Raw genomic sequence first — 25,231 nt, forward strand, 5'->3', positions numbered from 1 at the left:
GGGAGGTGGGATAGGAGGGAGGGAAATATAGTCAGTCTTTTACTATATATCTACTATGTTATTGTTTTGCATTAGCTACACATGTACAACCTGTACTGAACTGCTTATCTTCCCAGTAAGGGTGGGTAACAAGGGAGGAAGGGAATGAATCTGGAATTCAAAATTTTAAAATCAAATATTCAAATATATATACTATTATTAATACTATTTTACATGTAATTGGGAAATAAGATATACAGGCACTGGGGCATAGAGATCTACCATGCCCTACTGGAAAAGTCAAAAGGGGTATGGGAGAAAATATGGGAGAGAGCAGATTGGAGGAGGGGATATCCTGTGGGGCTGCTATTTTGGGGTGGTGGGTAGGGGAAAAACGGGGAGAAAATTTGTAACTCAATATCTGTCAGAAATGAATGTTAATAAAGCATTTGAAAAATGAAAAAAAATTTCTTTTGCAGTAATACTTACTCCTTTACGTTCAATGCATTACTAAATTGTATGAGGATATAGTCACCAGCTTTTGGAGAGACAGCCCAGAAAAACCCTGTCCTTAAATAAGCATTTTCCAAAGAATACTGCTTATGGGCTTTTAAAGAAGTACTCAGACTTGCAGATGGATTGGACTTGAATGCATAAAATTCCCGTCTTCCAAAATCAGCATCCTATAATCAAAAAAAAAGGGAAATAAATTAAAATACATATACCTTGCTTACATTATGCAAATACAGAGTTTAAAGTAGTCTACATGTGTTACCCAGAGGCTCCCAAATTTATTTGACCTACCACCCCCTTTTAAATAAAATTGCTTAGCACCCCCCTGGAAATATACTTTCTTAACCCTTTTTAATGTTTATTTTTTTTAATTTGGGTCATTTCAAAAAAATATAATTTTTTAAGTGATGCATCCTAAATTTAATAATGTATTATAAATTTGTAAGGTTTTTCCTGCAGTGAAACTCTGATGATGCAAGGTTTCAGCACATAACTATATAGCATCATACTGTAAACAAGTCATTACATTCACATATTCCTGCCAATGTATGCTGGACTTCCCAACTTTCCAACATTGAGGGACAGGCTTGCCTACCAATACTTACTTGTTAATACCTGTTGGCAGACTTATCACTGATTGGATATAACTTGCATTTTGTGAGTTTATTTGGAAAATAATGTAATCACTATGACTTTAACTTTGTTACACAATGGATGAAACACGTACAAATGGTTTTTCAAAATTTTCTTTTCTTCTCTTTTTTCTTATGTTTCTGCTGCCCCCTTATTTTTATTCTTTGCCCCCAACTGCACCCAGCAATACTACCACCCCAATCTAGATTGTTCCAGTGCCCCTCAGGGGGCAATACTGCCCATTTTGGGAATGTATGGGTGTTACTGAATGCATATGCTTTCTTGTTTCTATGCCTGTTTTGCAAAATATAGGGGAAAATCAAAATTATTATAGCATAGCTCCAAATAGGGCTAGGAAAAAAGAGGACTTAGATTCTAATTCTGGTGACTTTGGACAAGTCACTTAACTGCCCTGGACCTCAATTTCCTTAGCTACACTGAATGACCTATTGATGTACCTTCCAGCTCTAGACCTATAAGCAATAACAACAAAATCAGAATCAACATTGGAAATTTTCAAAGAGCCAAAACAGAATTGAATTCAACAAATATGTGAAATGTGCTGTCTTAACACAAAGAAAATATTATAATTACATTTTTAAAATATAAAATTTGATTTAAAATTTTTCAATTTAATTTTTTAAATCCTAAACATCAAAAAAGAGAGAATATTTCTTTACGTAGAGCAGAACATGAAAAGAAAATTCTATATGAGTGCATGAATCTCAAACTCATACCACTTTCTTTTTAAAATATATGATAAATTCTATAGTAAATTTCAAAACTTCCTATTCACCTGTGTTTGTGTCAAGTGTTTGAGGCCAGATTTGAACTCAGGTTCTCCTGACTCCAGGGCTGGTGCTCTATTCACTGCACCACCTAGCTGCCCCATCATTTCATTCTTTTAGTTCGGATGACAAAGGACTCTCTGAAATTGTCTCTTTTATCAATTTTTGTGGGGGAATATTATTACTTTATATTTGAATACCGCCATTTTTTCAGCCTTTCCCAATTTCTGTCTACAGTTCTTTGAAATGTGTAATGTTGCTTTTTTAAATGTAGTTTTTAGAGATTCTGCAGATTCTTAAATTATTTCTCCTTGATCCACTTTTCAAATCGTTTTTTAATATACAGATACTGATTTTATTTTAAATTTCTTCCTTTCTCGTAGAATCATTGGTTTGTTTGATCCATTCTTAGTTTTCAGTAAGCATATTTCTTGGTTGAGGGTAAAGTGTCTAGCATACAATAGGAGCTTAATAAAAGCTAGTTGTTGGAGTAGACTACGCATTGCTCCAAGTTTTTCTTCAAGAACTTTTATTTTTATTTTTTTTTAAAGCAATTCGGGTTAAGTAACTTGCTTAAGGTTACACGGCCAGGTGTTTCTGGGTGGGTGCTAAGTGTCTGAGCCCGGATTTGATCCCCAGGTCATCCCGACACTGGGGCCTGTGCTCTTACTCACTGTGCTAGCTGGCCACCCCTATTTTTATTTTTAATATTTTGCTTTATTCTAGGTATTTATGAAGTCCTTGTGGAAAATACAACCTTTTCTCTGAATCTCTGGTTATTGTTGTTATGGACTTAAATTTGGAATAATTTTTTATAATGACTAGTATTTTTTTTAATTAATCATCTCTCCAGCTTTAGCTTCTGAATTAGGGTTCTGTTTCAGGACAAGCAAACAGTAGACCCTGCTTGGTCTTGCCCAGGGTCTCCTGGATTCCTGTACTGCTCTGACTCCTGAGATTAGGCCTCACCCTAGGTCTCTTCAGTTCAGAGGAGCAGCAGATCTTCAGGGCCCGCTTTGGCATCTCTGGACAGTGGTAGGGACTTCAGACTCCTTGGGCTTGGGCTGCCCTGACAGCTGGGAGTGACCTGCTGGGCCTTTCTGACCACCCTGTGGCTTCATCCCAGGAAAAAGAACCTTTCAAGGTCACACATGTCCCTGGCTATCTCTGGTCATACCTTAAAGCAGCCCCTGCTGCAGCTTGGCTTTGCTAAGGATGGTGTGGAGACTGCTGACTTTTTGTGCAGTTCTGGGGTAGAAGTAGCTTACTACCATTTCTACTCAGATTTCTCGATCATTATTTGACCTGATGCAAATTTCAGGGTTTGGCTGGAGAGATATGTGGAAGCCAGGCAGCTATCCTGACATTAAGTCCTCTGAAAAGGGTACAAAGTCACCTTAAACAGCAGCCATTCCCATCTTATTTTACAAATGAGGAAAACTAAAGCCCAGAGAGATCAAGGAACATCACAAATAGGTAATTATGAGCACAGTTATTTTAATTAACCAATGACACTTCTCAGACTTCCTTAGGACACAGTGATGTCGCCATCCTTTGAGGTAATGGCACTTTTATTATTTCTTATTATTTTGCTTATTCTCTGTGGCATCCAATTCAGCACTACATTTTGTTTTTTTATATTTATGTCTCCCTAACTTGACTTACTTTGACAGATATGCATAAAATAAAGACCAATCCATGTCCAGTATCTCCAGCTGGTAAAAGTGTTTCAGCTTTCTGAAGATACTTCATTTGTGAAATGAAACTCACATTTATATCAAGTTATAAGGTTTATATAATACTCCTTACAACAAATCTGTGAGGTAGAAGGGTACAAGAATTACCTCCTTTTTACACATAGGTAAAGAGAGGGTCAATGGTTAGTCATACAGCTACGTAGTGTCAAAGGTGGATTTTGGACCTAGTTCTTTCATACCCAAGCCAAACATTCTTTTTACTCCTAGACTTTAAAACAAAGTGACTCTCATCAAAGCTATCTGATATTTATCAAATGAAAAACATGTGGAAAAAAGTGGAACAACTTTTAAATTGAAAGTATCTTACTTGCAAATTCTGTATTTTTCCAGACAATGATGAATACTTTCCCATGTGTTGAAACAGAGAAGGTTTAAATTGAATGCGTAGCTTCTGTTTTTGCTTCTCACAATCAAGCTGGGGGAAGAAGAGAAATAATTTTCAAATGGAAAAAACAATTACAAAACTTTAAATGTTTTTAGAAACATTAATTATGATGGATGAGTAATTTACCAATAAGTAATTTTAATTTATATTTCTTTGATTAGTAGAGAAAAATCATACAATCAAACTGTTGACCCTAAGCTTTTGCTCCTAAGTTCTCAGTTATGCAGAATTCTATATACCAGCATTCCCTACCTGGGAAATGATATTTACTGTTTCTATGTTATTTCCTCCATTAGACTATGAGCTCCTCCAGGACAAAGATCATTTTTTACCTTTCTTTGAATCTCTAGGGCTTAGCACAGTACATGGTACATAATAGGTACTTAATAAATGTTTTGATCAACTAAATGACTGATGACACAATGATACTTGAGGCACATAAAGATAACTCCATGACACTGCTTTGAATGGTCAAAGAAAATTTAGAGTCAACATACTTTTAATAGTAAATTTTTGTTGTTGCTCAGTAATTTCAATCGTATCTGACTCTTCGTGACCCCATTTGGGGTTTTCTTGGCAGAGATATTGGAGTGGTTTCCCATTTCCTTCTCCAGCTCATTTTACAGATGAAGAAACTGAGGCAAACATGGTGAAGTAACGTGTCCAGGGTCACCCAGCTAGTAAATGCCTAAGGCTGGATTTGAACTCAGGAAGATGAGTCTTCCTGACTCCATGCCTGGTGCCCTATTCATGGCACCACCTAGCTCCCCTTAATATTTAATAGTATTAGTAAAGTATAGTAAATACATTTCATTATATTTTATTTTTTCATGATATTTTTTCATTATTTTTCATCATATTCATTTATATTTTAAACATACAAATCATGCTATGTATACATTTCTTAATTTTTTAAAAATCTGCCTATTCTCCCGCTCCCACTGTGCACATGCATGCATATACACGTGTATATATATGTATGTGCATGTATACATAATATACATTTGTATAGTAACTATTAACCAGAGCCTGCTTGCTTTTCCATGTCAATGCCTTTGCATACTTTTCCCCCATACCTGGAATGCACCCCCTCCTGATCTCTCCTTCTGAGAATCCTTGCTTTCCTCAAAGATCACCCCAAGTGTGACCTATTATAGGAAGTCTATCCTTATCTCCCCAGCTGCTAATATCCCTCCCTCCAAATTACTTTGTATGTATTTACTTATGAGTATTCATGTTTTTCTTCCAATAGAACTTTTATCCCTAGTGCCTAGCATAGCACCTGATACATGATGGTGTTCAGTTGTTTTAGTCACATCCAACCTTTCTGTGATCCCATTGGGTTTCCTTGGCAAAGGTACCGGAGTAGTTGGCATTTCTTTTACAGCTTGTTTTACAGATGAGGAAACTGAGGCAAAAAGGGTTAAGTGAATTGCCAGAGTAACCCAGTTAGTAAATGTCTGAGACCAGATTTGAACTCAAGAAGGTGAATCTTGCTGACTTTTAAGCCTGGCACTTAAGATTCCACTGCTCCACCAAGCTGCTCCACCTGTTACATCACCAATGCATAATAAGTGGCTTGTTGCTTGCTTCCTTGTTATGCTGGAATACCCTATGCTGGATAAGAGGTAATTTATTTATACATATTGTAATAAAACTACTACCATTATTTATATGAAAAACACATTCATTGTTTCCTCTGGTCTTGCATGACAACATGCCTGTGAGGTTCCCAGCACAGGAATTGTGAACCCTCTTTGAAAGATGATAAAACTGAAGTTTAGGAAGGTTATCACTGGTCTGAGTGGACTCAGGACTTGGACCTCCCTGCCAATAACTGGGATTATAGAGATATATGGGAACGTACTTCACCAAAGGAAACTACATTTTAACTTTAATCGAGAGGCATTACAGAGGGCCGAGTGTCTGTGAAGCTACCCTGGACCATATGGATCATTAAATGTCAGAGGTGGGATTTGAAGTCAGCTCTTTCTAATTTCATGTTCAGCCCTTTATCCCCTATTTGAGAGGTGGAAACAAGGGACACTGAACTATACACAAGGATCCCTGACAGTTACATACTGACTTAGAAAACCATATATTAACATTGTCAATATTTTATTGGATTTTTAAAAAATTTTGTTAAATATTTCCCAATTATATTTTAATCAGTTTTGTCCTCTGACACTTTTGCCCTGCACCATAATGCTTCTCTAACAAGTCATCTAAGCAAGGAAACAACAAATAACTCTGGAGAAGGGATAAAATTCAATATGTAGCAACTGCAAGACTTGGAACTTCCCTTATGCAGGAAAAGGTCCACCTAAACAATCCAGTGTCCTCAGACAGGTCCTAAGATACAAATAAAGGGATGAGTAAAGTGAAGCTAAAAAAAAAAATCTGTTGATTTACTCATCTAAAACAAGTGATTCATGATAAATGGTTACTTTATTTTAATAAATAATAGATTATGTTGCATAATTCTTGGTCTTGCCTCGCTTCCCTAAAAACTTCATAGGATTTTATTCTTTTTTTGCTTTGGCTTATACTAAAGCTGCACCTGAAAAAAAAAAATGTAGTGGTTCCATCAGGTTCCACAAAAAAATTTCTTCTCTCACAAGACAGGTATTTCTCCTAATGGGATCCCCACTGTATCCTGTCCGGGTCCTTCTCCTGTTTTAGCTTTTAGAAAATGGAATTTCTTTTAACACAATAAGGTGTCCTCTACTGTCCCAGTCACATCTGAATATTTTAAATATTGTAATCAGTTCTTAAGGTTCATGCTAAAGATGGGGACCTCTGTCTCTCTCCCTCTCTCCCTCATTCTCCTTCTCTCCACCTCACCTCCTTCCCTTCATCCATAGACAAGTATTCAGAGTAAGGATAAAAGCAGAGAAGAACATGTGGAAGAGGGACTACTTCACTAGTGGCATTTTTGGAGGTTATTAGGATTTGGAGGTGATAAAAGTAGAAATCTCTATATCAATCAACAAACATGTATCTGGGTGCTGAGAATACAAAGGCAAAAAATGAAGCATTTACTCTCAAAGAGTTGACTTTCTGGTGGATTGCTTACTTGATAGATGAATAATAATTGGAAACTATAGTTCAGTTGTAAAAAAGCATTAGGGGGTAGTAGAGAGTATGAGGGAGGTGGTGAGTGAGTGGTGAGGGGTTGGACTTCAGAAAGGTAACTCCCCTTCTAGCTCTAAATCTTATGAATTTGGAACCTTTCTCCTGTTTTTCTCCAAGTTAATGCTGTAGTGTTAACATTTTCCAGGAAGCAAGCTGATTCTATTTTTATAAGATTTGAAGATCATGGATTTGGAGCCAGAAAGGACCTTGGATGCCATCCACTCCCACTCCTACTTCTTATGGATGAATTAAGTGAGTAAACTGAGGCCCAAGGAAAAGTGACTTCAGCCTTTTTAAATGGCAAGGCTGAGTTTTGAAGCCAGGTCCTCTGACTGAGAGAATAGAGCCCTGTTTGTCTCAGTTTCCTCATCTGTAAAATGAGCTGGAGAAGGAAATGGCAAACCACTCCAGTATCTCTGCCAATAAAATCCGAAATGGGGTCACAATGAGTCAGACAAGACTGAAAAAACACCCGAACAACAACCACCACCTCTGCCTCTAAATTTTTCCATTATACCACAAACCAGGTATATGTGGAAATTGGGGCAGGACGTAAGGCACTGAGGGGAAGCAATTTCACAGTTAAATTCCTTATGGATTAACTAGGTTCAGGTTCTGCCTTGGGTGCTTACTGGTAAAGTCTAGTGCCTCCTAAGGAAGTCACTTAATGTCTCAGGATGAAGGCAGTCTCTCAAAAATTCTAAGTTGCAAAGAAGGTACTGACTTATCACTAGAAGGTCTTCTCATCCAGAAGTTCCCTAGACCAGCGAAATAATGGGTTTAGTTCTTAGACTTAATCTAGGTACCTACAAAGTGAAGGGTATTGTGCCGCTGAAAATACAATAAAAGTAAAACAATCCCTGTCCTTGAGAAGCTTACAATTTACCAGGTAGATAAAATGTGTACACAAATAGACCAATACAAAATATTGGAGGAGAGTAGGATTGGGAGCTCTAGCAGCCAAGATAATCAGGAAAGGCCTCGTCAACAGTGTCTATTTCCATTTCAGCAAGGTATTCAACATGACTGGTGACATTTTCCTAACTTGATAGGGTCACATTATTTTACATTATAGGGTCAACACATACTTGGTATTCTGCAAAAACAAAGAAATACTCACGTTATTTTTTTCTGGATGGCATATTTTCACATAGAATAAATGATCCAAAAGCCAGTCTATAGGTTTATCTTTGTAGAACATTATTAAAAATTGCACTATCAAAGGTAGATCCTTGGTTCTAAACAGTTTTCCTGGGGGGAGAAAAGAAATAACTAATCCAATTAACTATGTAAACTGTATACATCCACACATATATATCATACAACTATCAAGTAATTAATTAGTATTTATTATGCACCTATACTAAGTTAGGAATACAAAAACAAAAATGAGAGTTCCTGTCCTCAAGGATCACTTACATTCTACTGGAGAAAGCAACATGAGCACAGATAATTCAATGAAAAATATATACAAAGAATCTACAAGGGAACTTTAGGGGGAGGCAGGAACAGCTAGGATTTGGGAGGGGCTTCATGTAGGAGGGGGTCCCTGGGTTAAGCTTGGAAAGAAGCTTTAGCCATAGATAATTCTTCATTAGGATAGAATGAGAAATGACCTAAAGGTAAAAAAGAATTTTTTTCATTTCATTTTATTTTAAATTTATTGGTTCAACATTTCACTTTTATATGATTTTTGAGTTTTAAATTTTCTCCTCCTTCCTCTCTCCATTCCCAAAGATGGCATACAATCTGATATAGGAATTTGGGGTTTTCTTTTTTTTTTTCCGGGGGTGGGAGGGGATTTTTTTTTTTAGAGGATTCCCTTAAATATAAAGTTATGGCAGCCTGAGGCTAGTATAGATCCAGTTGTAGTATAGGGGGAAGAGAATGACCAAAGACCATTGGATTGAGTCTAAAACCTTGGAGAAGTTAAATTCACTTGTCTAGGCCTCAAGTTTCTTCATCTGAGTAATGAGAGAGTTGCTCTACAGGGCTGATCTTGAAGATTCCTTCCATCTCCAGAACCTTCTCACTTCTTTCTCCCCTCAAGGTTAAGACACTATCTTCTGAGATCATTGCTTGATGAATTTGCAAGAGACAGTAACTTCTAGAGAATATGACTAAGCCTTGGAATTCAAGTCTCAGTTCCTCATTTTGGGGAATATTTAAGATATTTTTAAAAATAAAAGATAAAAAAACAACTTGGGGGTCTTTGAGATTTGCCTAAAACACTAACAGTTTAAGAGTCTCTCCCACAATCACATAGCTAGTGTATGTCACAGGCAGAAATCTAAATTCAGATTTTCCAGGCTTTAAGTCCAGTTCCCTATCCACTATGCCATGCTGCCTCTCATGCAGACACAATTTTTATTATGGTAGAAGCTAGTTGAAAAATAGGGCTTAAAAGAATTTTTCTTTTGATATTTTCAGGAATATATCTGCCTAAAATATCATTGCTGTTTTGGGTTTCTGTATGTGGGTAAGACCAAATTAAATCGCTTGAGACATGGCACACTGTTTTCTTCTTCATCAAAAAAAAAAATTCTATGCATGTTAGTATTATTTGGAATACCAGTACAGATGGTTCTGTTAAAATAATCAGTTTTATTGAAACTATTTCTTGTTATGCCTCTATTATTTGCTCAATACTAAGTACCTTCTTAAATTCTTAAGAAATCTCAGAGTTAAGGGCTGTTTAAAAAAAACAACAACCCAAAATCTTGGCTCCGACAAAACAGAGAAATTACTTACCAATAAACCCAAGCTTTGAGAATTCTAGTACAAGCCAATCGGAGGTTTGCCTAAATGCAAAATTCTTCACTGCCATAAAATACCTTGGTTTGGCTATGATATCATCTTCTAGCTGGAAAAAAAGACAATATCCAAATGACATTAGTCCTTCATGGACTGTGATAAATAAGTTAAATGAACTTTAAGTCTATAATGCAATGACTTGCTTTCAGAGGACCAAAATGAGAATATTAATGATATGAGAATCTAATGAGGGAATGCAATTGGTTTTATTTTCACTCACTTAAAGAACTGTGAATTTATTTGAGAGTGACAGTAGACAGACTAAATTGCTATCCTTTGTCCCCCCAGTCATTATCATTTGGAGACAAATTTTTCCCCCACTTATTTTCATTCTCATCCTTATATTTCTAGGTAATGGAGTACCATACATAAAATTACACTGGTTAAGTATCCCGATATTATTTATGTTAGATATTATCATATGTCCAAGGTTCAAGTAATATGGCTGCTGAATATTTTTGATCTGGGCCAAGGGATAATGGTACTGAACTGGGTGATTTCACCAGAGCTGTTTTTGTTCTTTAGGGAAGCCTCATAAAACACACAGAAAGAGGTTTAGACCTCCATGACTGGAGCCTCAAAGGCAGAGAAGCAACTTTACTAACTGGGATAGAAGCTGAGAGAACTCATGAAGGTATAGAAAATGCCTAGACGGCATGATATATAGGATATAGGACTGTATTTGGAGTTAGGAAGAGAGGTATTCAAATTCTACCTCAGACAGTCATTATGAGACCCTGGGGAAGTCACTTAACTTTTCTGAGTCTTAGTTTCTTTATCTGTAATATGAGAAAGAAGGATATCCAAGGTCACTTCCAACTCTATGACCCTATGATAGGAAATGCATATCTAACTAGATAAGTCATATGACCAGTAAGATGAAGGACTAAACATTGTCTCTGATCTTCACAATCTCTCAAATGTCAACAAAATAAATTATACACAGATGAAGCAATTTTAGCTAATTCCATGATCCAGGACACTAAAAACTCAAAAAGAATATTTTAAAACATGCTATGAACTAATGCCTACCTTGAGAACACTCAGCACCTCTTCCCTTACTGATCACACCATGTTACCAGTCACAAGGCTGCACTAGCCAACCCACCCATAGACTAGCCAAAAAAAAAAAAAAACCAACTCATTCCTTCTCCCTCTTTCCAGTGTTGTAGAGTTCCAAGCTACAAACTGTAGAAATTCACCAGAATCTAGGAAATAAAGGGAATGGGACAGGACAATTGAAGGCATTGTCGAGTTGTTTGTCATTCCACTAAGCCTGAGAAAAAAACCCAGCATCTGGGGTTAATTCTGTCTGTCCAAACATCATTGGGGCACCATGAATTGCCAAGTATGGGAAGAGGTAGGGACACTATAAGATTCAGCCCCCAGGGAAAGCACCATAACAGGTAGGAAGTCAGAAAGTTAGCAATAGGGGGAAATGGAGGAAAAGACTGAAAATTACTAAAGATTTTAGGAGGATGAAAACTCAAAGACCTTAAGCATAAACAGATAAATCAACAGGGATAGCACTGACCCCAGATGAAAATATGGATTCCAGATCCAATAAACAAGTTCATAAATAAATACTTTAAAGCAAAACTCCATATTTGATTAGAGAGGAATTTGAAATTTGAGGAGAACATGGAACCACAACATGCTGTTCCTGAGTAGTTTAAAGGAGAAATGAAAATTATGAGAACAGACTTTATGGCCTACACAGCAGAAATATTTGGCAGAATAAAAAAAAAATTTCAATCTGCAATGGCAAGTCTCACCAAAGAAACACAGGAGAGAAAAACTCATTAGGAATACAAATACAAAGAAGATAATCTAGAAAAAGAAGAATGAAAAGTAGTTAACACCAAAAGAAAACATGTTCTCCATATTGAGCTCAAAAATGGCATTTGTAGAGACAACCTGAGAATAACAGGTCTCCCAGAAGTCAAAGAATCCAAACAAGACAAAGTATAAGAAAACTGTCCCCGGAACTCCTGAACACAAAAAAGGAAATACCATTGAATGAATGTATAGATCACCTGCAGAAAACAAAACAAAAGCAAAGCAAAAAACAAGGTTGCCAATTCGAAGACACTTGGTGTCTTAAATTTATCAGTTCATTTCAGAAACAGCAAACTGCAGATGATCAGGAAAATGACCTTCAAGTGCAAACGGAAATAAATTCTACTAACAAGACTATTCTACATACACCAGAAAATGTAAGAGGGAATGAAATAATGTGTTCTGAAGAGGAACAGAGCTCAGAATACAGCTACCAAGAACAGCAGCAACAGTGACAACAGGGAGACTAGATCAATAAGAGAACTCTTCCTAAATGTACACCAGAGACAGAAGTGAAGGCAGAAATTGAGTGGTGGTCATGGTGGAGAGGTGGTCCCTGGAATTATGAATAAAATCTCACTATCTCCCACCTATGGATGAATCAGTGTTTTTTGTGAGATATTTTTCCCCCTTCAACATATAGATGGAGAAGTGAAGGCCCAGAAAGGATAAGTCCATTTATCAATGCAATCAATACAACTAGATTTATCGACTGTGTTCAATGATCTAGCAATTCCACAACTGGTTGAGTAGTCAAAAACATCAGGAGGCCTCGCTCACCACTGGTCTTCCTTCCAGCTCACAGCTGCTAACCATTTCCTCATTTCTTCTCAGCTCTGCTGAGGAAGTTTTGGTTTGAAGGGGGAAGAGAAGCTCTTAAAAGTCTCAGCAAAGCACAGTCTCAGGCTACTAAACAAAAAGCCATTTCCTTTTTTCTCCTAGAGGATATTTTCACTTATAAAATATTGTTTCCTCAATTTCAGTAAAATTTAACTGTTGGCCCAATATTTACATTAGCAATGAAAACACTGCTTACAAGTATAATGTCTCCATACCTGTAACCTATTAATCTAAACATTTTGTAGGAGATATTTGGGGGAAGGGAAAAGTGTTGGCTCATAAATTTCTTTTTGTGGTCAATGAGCATAGCATTGCATTTCAGGATTCAATTCAACTACATGTTAATATAATAGTCCCCAAAATAAACATTTTCAGTTTTTAGTATTCTGCATGGGAAAATTAATACAATCTATTTATATCTGGTACAGGCTGTTTATATCACCCTATTTTGAAAAGATAACATTTTTGAACAGGATTTGCCCAAGTTCATACATGTAGAAAAACAGAGCAAAGATTCAAACCTGTTTCTCTCTCTCTCTCCACACACACACACACACACACACACACACACACACACACACACAGAGTTTCTCCTTAATTCAATGCACATTGTCTCCCTCCTTAGAATGTAAGCTCCTTCAGGACAAGGGCTGTTTTTGCTTTTTCCTAGTTTCCCCAGCACCTTTCACCATAGTGACACATTGGTTCTTAATAAATGCTTGTTGAATATTGAATTTTGTTCTTCCACAAACACCTGTGGGTAGGCAAAGAAAATTAAGCCACATCTTTGCATTCACTTATGAAAATATACTATAAAATTTCCATTTTTGTTGTTTTTATTTTTCATCTTATTTTTGTTGATACATTTTGTTTTTATATCATCCTTATTTCCTAATGGGGTCTCCTCTCCCCAGGGAACCATTACTTAGACTTAGCAAAGACTTAGAGAAATTAAAAAAAAAAAAATCAGAAAAATCAATCAGTACATCCAACCACGTTTAAATATACATAATAGTCCACGGTTTCCATCTCTACAAAGAGGGTGAAGTTATGTTTTCCATGCCCAAGCTTGGTAATTTTATTTACCCAGTATTTAGTTTCTTTTTTAACATGGTTTTAGGTGTTGCGGATGATATCCTCTTGGTTCTACTCCTTTCACTCTGTATTAGTTCTTATGAGTCTCCTGATGCTTCTCTAAATGCACAGGATTTCTCATTTCTAAAGGCACAGACAATCCTGTTCCACAACTTTTAGCCATTCTTTAGTGGATGCACATCTACCTTGTAGCCAGTTCTTTGTTATTACTAAGAGTGCAGCTGTGTAATTCCCATTTTTTCCCTACAATTCTCAAGTGTTTTAACAGCTATACTGTTTATATTATTTCAATAAGGATATAAGGCTCCTAAAGTTCTTACTGTATCATATATAGAGCTGGAAAGAATCTCAGAGACCACCTAGTCTATATACTCTTTTCATTTTACAGATGAGGAAAATAAGGTCTTGGAGGTGAAATGATTTTCCCAATTTCACAAAGGTGGTGAGCATCAGAAGTCAGACTTGGACCCGATCTTCTAACTAGAGTTCTTTTGTGCTGTAACTCAGCTTTTAATCACTCATTGTAATGTATAGGTGATCCTGTAGCCTCAAAAACTATGCTAATAGAAACCAAGTTCTAGATCAGGGGTTCTTAATTTTGGTTCCATAAACCTTCCTGAGAATGTTTTTTACATGTTAAGGGACATGCTATGCAGTCAGAACACACACAACATTTACAAATAAAGTTCATCTTATGTAAGAGTGGTTCATGGTATCCCAAAATAATAACAGTAATATCAAAGGTCACTGACCATAGATCACTGTAACAGATATAATAATAATAATGAAAAAGTCTGAAATATTGTGAGAATTACCAAAATTTGACATAGACATAACATGAGTACATGCTGTTGGGGAAATGGAACCAATAAACTTCTTCAATGCAGGACTGCCACAAACCTTCAATTTTAAAAAAAAGTTATTTCTAAAAAAAACAAAAAAGTGAAGGAAAATAAAATGAGGTGTGCCCATACACATGTGGGGTACTTTTAATAAACCTGTGGTGACAGGCCAAACTGAATCTAAGAACAGCAAGGGACCTACCAGGCCTAGTCTATAAGCATCAAGTACACAGGCAACACATCCCAGGTACAGCCAGAACCATATTAAAATATAAGCGTGAAACATTTAACAAAATATTTTTAAAAGATACTAATATGTATCTTTCTAAGTCAGTATGAGACCTACCCAGCTAGTTCACTTTCTATTTGAATCTGATAGCACAACTCTATTCAGTGATACCTGACCCTTTTTTAATAGCTATAATAGGCATCCAGCTTCCACCTGAGCATTCCAACACCACCCCTGCCCCAGTGGTAGGGACAGGGAAATTACTACCTCCCAAAATAACCCATTTCCATGTCTGAATAGTTCAAATTCTTAGGGAGGTTTTTTTTTTTCCTTTTCATTGAGGCAAAATGTATCCCCTGTGCAGCTTCTGCTAGCTCTGCTGTCTGGAATCAAGCAGTGTGACTAATTTCTCCTTCCACTGAATAGTCCCCAAATATTTAAAGATAGTTTTCAAGTACCTTCTAAATCTCTTCTCCTGGTTAAATATCCTCATTTCTTTCAACTCATTCTCATATTATATATATATTCTCAAAGCAGAGGTGACCACAGTACACCACCTTTGTCTTTACCAGGACTGAATTCCCTCCTTCATCCTTGACTGTGTTTCTTACTATAACTCACAATAGCGCTAGCTTTTCTTAAAAGCTAAGACCTGAAACTTCTTGACAGAGAGAGAGAAAAAGAGAGAGAATTTGCCTTGTTAGCCTCAGTCTTCAGAAAATCAAAAACAACTTCCACTTATTTCATGCTTTTAAGTATTCAAAGCACTTTACACACATTATGCTATTTCAGTCTCATAGCTGTAGAGTGAGTTCTATGGATGGTAATTGTCCTCATTTTACAGATAAAGAAACCAAGACTCAGTGACATCTAATGGTGTGCCTATGATCAGAAGCAAAGTCATGTTAAAGAAGAATTTGATCCTGTATCTTCCTGGCACTAAATCTATTACTGTGCAATTCTGGGAAGATGTCATTAGACAATAAATGTTTATTAAGTACCTACTATGCGCTAGGTACTTATAAAGGAAGAAAGCATGGTCCTGGAGGGGATAGGGAAGAAGATATCTTCTCCCAAAGGGTTTCTTTAGCCACTGGCCCAGGTATTGTCTAAGGATGAACTCTTCAGATTAGAGGCTCACTGGCCAGTAAGGTTTCAGAAGGAGGACACGGAAGGACATTAAGAGAATAATCTCACTTCATGGCACATCAAGACGAGAACCTGTGAAATAAATATTGTCTCATGTCTCCTTAAGCCCTCAGAGCTACGCATTCAGTGCTGCAGCAGTAGCCAGTATACTGCTCTGAAATGGTCACTCCTTGGTCATGCTCCTTTTCATAAGGAACTTCAGCCTAGCTTAGGGATCTTAGAAGCAGGAGCAGGTAATGACTATTTGGAAATGAAAATGAACATGACTGGTATTGTAGACTAGGGGCAGGGGGAAGGGGCAGTACACTAAAGATATGGCCACTGCCATGTTATGCCAACCAATTAGGAAGAAAAGAACAGGCAGAGTGGGCGTCTCCCTACAATGACCCTGGAAAGTGTTTCTCCTTTGCCATCCTTAAAATCATGCCCAATATTATGGAACAATGAGGTACCTGATAGAAGTGCAGGGGGTATAAAGGATATCTATCTCACCATTTCACTCAATGGCATCTAGTAACTGCAGATCTATGGAAGCAAAGTTGGAGGACAAGGATCCTGAGACTACAGTAAAGGGGCTGTGGAGTTGGCCATATGATATTCCTTTCCAAAGCTAGTACTCAACATGGAGACTGTTTAATCAGGGCAGCCAGGAGACTGGTTCCCTGCCTGTGATTTCAACCATGAGAGAAATCCTTTGACAAATTAATCAATCAGATAATTGATCAGATAATTGATGAGAAATGGCCAGAGAATAGTTTGATCTGAGACAGAAACCCAGGAAATATCTTTGGCCAGAAAATCTGGTGGATGGGACCAGTTGGCTTGGGATCAACAGCTGTAGTGCAACAGACCCTGGAACCACTCATTCTCCTGTTGCAGTCAGGCTGGCAGCTTCTACAAAGATATTTCAGCCAGTCTTAGACCTCTAGAACTTTGTGGACACACCACCATAGGATGGAAAGCAGTATACTTCCCTGGGCTGTGGAAATTTGAAGACTGTACTTACTGGAAACATCCCTGAAAAGCACTCCTAATTTGCCTCTTACAATCTGAAGCTTACTTTAAATATCAGCGCATGTGACACCTACTCTGAAAAGCCTTTCCCAAATAAGCTTTATCATCAGTGTTCTTAATGTGTGTTGGATGGGACTGAATACAAATGAAATACTATGAACTGGCAGGGGAGGGGCTGTCACAGTTTAGAGGGTACTAACATTTTATAGGAATGAGATGCAATGTTAGTTCCATCAGACAATAAGACCTAGTTGGAGGGAAAAGAACAGGTTGATGGCAGATTTTTCTGGACATCTATGAAATGAAATCAGGAAAAAGGAGTCAAGCTGTGGAAGCATTTGTTTCTTTTTGATTAATTAATCTATTTTTAGTTTTCAACATTCACTTCCACAAGATTTTGAGTGCTTGATTTTTCTCACCTCCTCTCCCCACCACCACCCCAATGACAGCATGTATTCGGATTACTCCTTCTCCCAATATGCCCTCTGGAAGCATTTGTAATACTATGCATGGGATGGTAAACTAAATTTGCATGCTCAGGGTTCTTCAGTAGATGAGCATTTCTTAGTTAATTGCATCGTCCTGGCCTACTTATACTTCTACTAAATCTTTAGCACCTGCCCTATCAAGCTAAGAGACAGCAAGTAAGAGGGGTAAATAGCATACACTTTCATCTTATTGGGGTGGATAGGACTGGGTCATCAAGTTCTTTTTCAGATATGGGTTCCATCATCCAATATACATATTCTATTTAACTCTACCTCCTGTCTCTGTGACTTGTCTCCCATTCTTGGAATGTTTTCTTTCTTCACCTTCACCTAGAGGAGCCTCTAGTTAACTTCAAAAGCATCGTTTACAGGAAGCCTTTCTTGTTCCTCTCTACTGCTAGTGCCTCCTTACCCAAGGCTGTCTTGTAATCTGCTATACATGTGTGTGTACTTTCTACATATACATGGACATGCCTTCCCCCCTCCCACCCCAACATTATCTCTCCCAATAAGAATGCCAGCTCCCTAAATTTCTCAGAATCTCATCTTTTGAATAGCAGTGTTCTCCTTATAATGGTCTCTCGGTACAAATAATAGAATATCACAAGCTACAGAAGATTAAAATGAAACACTAAAAAGGACACTGAGAAAAGGTGTGATGGGAACAATTGGGTTTGTTACCAAAAATTATTCTCGTGCAACAAATGGAGAAAAAGGTATCAAGACACATAAGAGCAGAAAAGAATGTGGATATATCCAGACTGAGAACCCAAGAGGTAGTAGGGAACAATAGAGAGAATCTGGTGGTACAGAGAAGTGGACCACATCTGACTGAAAATTATAGAACACAAGATTTAATGGGTACATGTGTATGTGTGCACATGTGGGTTAGTCATAAAAAAACATGACTCCATATTGCAAAATGCATCCTTAAAGATTCTCCCAATGATCTCCTAGAGAATCTCCTTCAAAAATTTCTTAGCATTGTATATGTTAAGATTAAAAAACAAAGATTCCTTGATAGATAAACAAGGAAAGGGGAACAAGCATACTTTTAAGCACCTACTATGTGCCAGACACTATTTTAAGTGCTTTATAAATATTATCTTATGCGATCTTCACATCAACCCTGGGAGTTAGGTGCTATTACTATCCCATTTTACTTTTGGGGAAACGGAGGCAGATTCACCCAGGGTCCCACAGCTATTAAGTGTGTGAGGCAGGATTTGAACTTGGTTTTTCCTGACTCTGCGCCCAGTGTTCTATGCCTCTGCCTCAGCCACAGAGGTAATTCAGTTCAGTGACTGTCTGATTATCTTTATCAATCATGGCATTAAACAGGGAGATAAATGTAAGAAAGATTCCCTATAAGTGATGAGGTTCTCCCAACAAGGACTATTTGCAAATGATACAATATTGACTGACTCCCATTTCAGAACACTAAATTCCTTCCTTGAAAAGATCTATAGTCACTCAAAATTATCATAGTGAATAGAGCACTGGTCCTGCAGTCTGAAAGATTTTAGTTTAAATTTTGTCCCAGTCTCTTCTAGCTGTGTGATCCTTGGCAATTCATTTAAAACTTTTCTTCTTCCAATTCCTCATTTGTAAAAAACAGGAACCTATCTCATAGGGCTAGTGTGAGAATCAAGTAATATAATATACATAAAACACTTTGCAAAACCAGAGAATTCTTTATAAATCTTACCTGTTATTACTGTCTAGCAATCCACCCAGGAAAACCCAAATGGATAAGGAATGCCTTTTGCTCAGATTAATCATGCCATACACTTCGGGGAGGAAACCTATGGAGTTTGTCTAAAAACACACATATTTCACAGTTCCCTCTCAATGATTCCAAGTGACTTCATGTCAACAAAACCTCTCCTTCCAACACCAACATCTTCCCAATAATGATGTGACTATAGATCATGGAACACCAGCATCTTAGAAGAATCAAAATTGTATAACAAAATTGACAATAGAAGGAATCTGCTACCTATAAGGAGACTAAAACAAGAACTTAAATGGAAGAAATGATATAAAATGCATCACTGAATGGAAAATGGAAAAAGAGGTGGGCTGGTTATATGGCAAGGGAAATTATAGAAGGATAGCACAGATATGGCAACTGGATTGTTAAAAGAACCAGAGGAACAACTCTAACACATTAGGTAGGTCATTTTGCAGCATATTCATGGAAGGACAAGGGCAAGAATTGAACTGAATGAGAAGACATAAATGGGTTATGATCTGCATTGGTAAAATAACAACCTACTCTGATAAAATCAAAGATTTCCCCAAGTATTAAAATCCCAAAGGATATTTGGACCTGGTTATTCAAACAAACCAATGACAGCTCAGGCCCAATAGCCCCATAGTCTTTTTAAGCCTTCATTCTAGAAATCTGGATTGTGGCAGTAAAAATAAAGATGAAATGCTTTTTGTTTTTGGGAGGGGGTGGAGGACAGGGCAATTTGGGGTTAAGTGACTTGTCCAAGGTCACACAGCTGTTAAGTGTGTCAAGTGTCTGAGGCTGGATTTGAACTCAGGTCCTCCTGACTCCAGGGCTGGTGCTCTATTTGCTCTATTCACTGCACCACCTAGCTGCCCCAAGATGAAATGCTTTCTGTTCATTGAGTATTTTTGTATGTTTTTTCAAAGATTTAAGGTCAAATACTGTGGGTTACAAGAATTTTGGGGGAAGCTTCTTTTCATTTATTCCACTTTTAGAATCTACAAGTAGACCATTGGTGGGAAATAACATTTTGTCATTTTTTTCCCCTGATAGAACACAATAATACTTTTATTTCACAACCATCAACAAGGATACAGAAGTTATGTATGTTGACATTTGGCTTCAAAAAGCCAAACTTGATTAAGGAAAGAAAATTATACTTGTTGAGTAAACACATAATTAATACAATTATACTTTTTCAAAAGGATCATTCATAGAAATGACTGCTGCCAAGAACTGTATATTTGCACTACGGGAGTTAACAGCAACATAGAAAAATATCACAGGAAGACCTGAGTATATTTAGTAGGGAAGTATTCCATTCTACAGCATTATAATTCAAATAAAATGATGTTATTTAATAAGGTTTAAAGGAGGCCAAAGGATCATCTAGTCCTTTTCTGAAAAAGGACTGGGCTCAAAGTATGTAAGCCAGAGACCTTCAGAGGGGGCTATGCTGAGCGAAACATGAAGAAAGCAAATTATGACTATACTGCCATCCATCTTCCTTGCAGCACTCAGTAATCTTTGCCCATTACACATACATATAGCTAAGACTACAGGTGTCAGCATTCTTTATACTCTCATGCCCCATATTGCTTCCAGCTACCCAATGATTTTCCATTCATAGTGGTATATCCCTCTAAGCCCCCTCTCCCTAGCCTGCCCTCTTGGTCTTGGCTCTAAAACATGGATTTAAAATCTATTTTGTGTCCCTTTGGCAGTCTGTTGATGTCTATGGACCCCTTCTCAAGTGTTGGTTTTTTAATTTTTTTTAAATTCATATCTCAATAAATTGTACATTTCAGTTAGAGATTTAAAAAAAATTTCTTCCCCATTGTAGTACATAGACATCTTAAAATGTATTCACAGACTCCTTGTGGGTGCAGGGACCACAAACTTAGAACTCTTACTCTAGAAAATCTCCTACCAAAAAACTAAAAATTAGTAGAAATTCAAGTTGGTACCATAGTTCCAGAGAATCAGTTTTGTGGTAAAATAAAAAAATAAGTGGTAAAATTAAAGTCACAAAGTAATATCACCACATGAATCAATCATCCTGTTGTTGGCAGTATACCATCCCTATGTTATGATAAAGAGAAAGGGTTAGGTTTTCTATTTTGAATTTTTGCTTAGCTTTTCTCTTTCACATTATTTTAAATGCCTGATTACTCACTGGACTAAACTTCCAATTCAGCATTGGGTGAGGAACTCAAAATTATCAAATTCTATTCTTTTCTTCTGACACTATGTCAGACTTGATTTTTAAAAATATTTACATAATGAAAGAGTTGGGTCAGAAGATAGCTTTCTAAAAACTTAAAAACAAAACAAAATTAAGAAAAAACTTGGGCAGGATGTCTTGGTGGAGTAATTATTTTTTAAGAAAATACAATTTTGGGGCAACTAGGTGGTGCAGTGAATAGACTACTGGCCCTGAAGTCAGGAGGACCTGAGTTCAAATCCAGCCTTACACACTTAACACTTCCTAGCTGTGTGACCTTGGACAAGTCACTTAATCCTAATTGTCCTGCCTTCCCCCCTCCAAAAGGACAAAAAAAAAAACCCAAACCCAACAACAACAAAAAATTCCACAATTAGTTGTAGGTCATTCAATAAAATATCAAAATGGCTCATTTTTTATGAGTGTAGAGAACCCCATAATAGGACTTGTTTTAAAGAGATTTTTTTACTTGTAGTTGTTTTACACATTAGAGAAATTCCACATTAAGATACTACCAAGGTCACTAAGTACCTATGTGAACTGTATCACATGCCACATTAACTGAAATTCAAACAGATATGTTCACATCTTCAGAGGACAAAAGATTCTTTTGATATTTTGATTGTCCATCAAGTTATACAACATCAAAAATAAAAAACACTCCTAAGCAATGAAGTCTGACTTTAGTGTAAGCCATAATCAGAAAAATTCTTCAACTACTGGTTCCATAATTGAATCGGCTAGAGTTCCATTATTCAATCAGGCAAGAAGACTTGAGTTCAAATTTGGTCTTACACACTTATTGGCTGTGTGACTATATAGCCAAAACACTTATGCTCTGTCTGCCTCAGTTTCTTTATCTGTAAAATGGAGATAATAATACCTACCTTCCATGGTTAGGAAGATGAAATTATAAAATGCTTTGAAAACCTTAAAATGGGACACAAATGCTATTATTACCATTATTATTATAAACTTGTAAGACCTGATTCTATAAACCAATTGAATGAAAAGCCCAGCTCACAGGCTGGTGCAAAGGCCTTTAGGTACAAGTAAAGTATGGAGCAGAATGGAGACCAGGGCAAACTATACTCCTATCACTTTCACTCAGGGCAGTGAAATTATTCTGCAGAATCTTTTTTTCAAATCGTGACTATTTTTCCCACTAGTGGTCTATTTAAAAAAGTGGTCCTTTTAGCTTTGCTTTTCCGGGTATGCCTCACTGGTACTGCAAGAAAATGGGGGCAGAGCCCAAGGTCTAATACCTGGAAGAAAATCAGGATTCCAGGATCACATGGTAGCTGTTCAGTTTGGGAAATGAGAGAAGATGCACTTGACATTTTGGCCATCCACGACTTCAGCTGCAGCCACAGGTTCCTCCTCCCTGAGGTGCTGGGAAGGTGTTAGGGCAGGAGATCACTGCCGCCTGGCTATGGTTCCCTTTCCTTTCTCAGGGTGAGGAGGCAGCCAATGAGGACAGGGACCCACTGCTGCATCACAACCTTGTTCTCAGGACCTAACATTTCAAAGGAAGATACAGCAGCACATTTGGAGATGCAGCGGGGGGTAGACTGAAGTTTGAATCCCAGCGGTGCGTAACCTCTCCTCACATGCAAGCCTCCGTCTCCAGGTTGTGCTTTTCCACAGGGTTATCTTCTGAGCCCAGAATGTTCTCTTTCATCCCCACCTCCAGGCCCCCTTGATTATCTTCAAGGTCTAATTCCATCTTTTGCAGGAGACCTCTCATTGGTCATTCCCACTAATGCTTTCCTTCTGAGATTATCTTCCACTAATATTATGTATATCTTGCATTTTGTCTCTCCCCGCCCACCACAATAAAATGTGAGTTTGAGGGCAGAGATCATGTTTTGGTTTTTTTCCCTTTCTTTGTATCTGCAGGGTTCAGTACAGTGCCTGACACATATTAAGTATGTAAAGTATGTGTAGATCCTAAAATATTTAAATAACACAGTAATACCTCATTTAGACTTATTTCCTTTAAGAGATAACAAAAGCACTCATTTTTAAATATTTTCTTTCCACTTTATGTGAATGACAGAAAAAAACTCCCCCACCATTCAATTTCTACCTAATTAACCTTACATTTTCTGATCCTTTAATATTTTATATATCTCAGTCTATTACAAATTTGTTCAATTACTTTTGACACATGTTTATATGAGTTTCTGTCCTTAAGAGCTCAGAATCTCCTCTTGAGCTAATTGAACTGATACACAGATCATCCTTATTGGTAGCCTCTCTTATCAAGTGAAATGAGTTAATTACAGCAAATAAGAACACATTTATTCAGTTCATGACAGAGTTAGGCATAAATCACTGGTTAAAATAACAGCCTATACTGATAAGCCTGAAATCATGACAAATTCCAAATGAGGAGCCAAAAAGTAGCTGTCACATTTCACATTTTCATTCCAGTTCCCCTGTGCATGCACAGAAAGCACTTAATTGTAACTGAGCCTCTCTCCAAAATGCTTTCAGCTTTAGAAAAGCACAATTAGTTGATGAAGGAGAGCTAAATGTAAATGGTTTTAAGGAATAACTGAAACAGCCCACAGCAATGGGGTGAGGCCGCCTACTTTTAGAGCTGTTTCCCCCTGCACACTCCAAAACATTTCCTAGAGTGCTTAATAAATGCTTTCTGATTGACTGGTAGATTGAGCATATTTGAATAAGAAGCTGAGTCTTGTAAAGTAGGGCATTGTGGCTTGAACAACAGTAGAACCAGAAGGAACACTGGGCTTGGACTAGGTTCAAGTACAGACTCAGCTGCTTCCTACTTGGGGGACCTTGGGTCAATCACTGCTCATCCCTGGGCCAAGGGTTCTCCAAACCAAAGATGACATGGGGTCCAATCTTCCTTTAGTGGAAGGCAGAGGGCAGAGCTTTAAAAAGGTGGACCTATATTTAAATGAGTAAAGTAACCCCTATCCATTACTTTAAAAGGCTAAGTATAGGAAGACGTTGCTTGGGGAGTACAATACTGGCTCCTCTCCTCTGTCTGATATTAGCTTTAAGAAAGAGATTCAGAAAATTCTGAGGCTCCAGAGTTGTGGAACCATTCTATAAGATATGCCTAAGGCACATGAATCACCTTCCATGAGAGGTTCCTAATGTCAGATCAGAAGGCACATCTGCTTCAGTGTGAACAGAGAAGAGAAAACATTTGATAATCAACCACTTATATTTTCAGAAGACAGTTTTGGAGTTTCAAATTGATAAGATGTTTCAGAATTATTTCTGGGGTTAAAAAGAATAATGACAAGTCCTTGCATATGCCTATACATATATATTTGCTTTTTGGAGGGGTGGGCAGGGCAATTGGGGTTAAGTCACATGGCTAGTAAGTGTTAAATATCTCAGGCCTGATTTGAACTCAGGTCCTCTTGACCCCAGGGCCAGTGCTCTATTCACTGCACCACCTAGCAGACCCGAGCATATGCCAATATTATAAAAGCTCAGTTCTCCTTGATCCCATTTGGGGTTTTCCTGGCAAAGATACTGGAGTGATTTGTCATTGCCTTCTCCAGCTCATTTTATAGACAAGGAAACTGAAGTTTTTTAATAGGGTTAAATGACTTTCCCAGGATCACACAGCTAGTAAATGTCTGAGACTAGATTTGAACTCAGGAAGAAGAGTCTTTCTGACTCCAGCCCCAGTCTTTTAACCACTGTGCCACATCTCCCTAGGAATTTCAAAGGTGTTGTACATTTACCTGTTACTTACAGCACACAAGTGATACCTGGAGGA

General features: G+C 37.4%; 1 protein-coding gene across 2 annotated transcripts in view; it reads right to left on the reverse strand.

The window, feature by feature from the left end:
• The window catches only part of MGAT4D (MGAT4 family member D), a 129,730-nt gene that overhangs the window by 13,709 nt on the left and 90,790 nt on the right, over positions 1-25,231 (reverse strand). For both annotated transcript variants that reach the window (XM_069105413.1, XM_069105412.1), the window contains 4 exons: positions 9,942-10,053; positions 8,311-8,441; positions 3,978-4,085; positions 469-662 (listed from right to left, as the gene is read on the reverse strand). In XM_069105413.1, the coding sequence (XP_068961514.1) occupies positions 469-662; positions 3,978-4,085; positions 8,311-8,441; positions 9,942-10,053 (545 nt within the window). The remainder of the gene's footprint in view (positions 1-468; positions 663-3,977; positions 4,086-8,310; positions 8,442-9,941; positions 10,054-25,231) is intronic.

This window comes from Petaurus breviceps, unplaced genomic scaffold, assembly GCF_028583685.1.
Source record: "Petaurus breviceps papuanus isolate PSGF00001 unplaced genomic scaffold, PetGlider_PUasm1.0 76, whole genome shotgun sequence".
Lineage (NCBI taxonomy): Eukaryota > Metazoa > Chordata > Mammalia > Diprotodontia > Petauridae > Petaurus > Petaurus breviceps.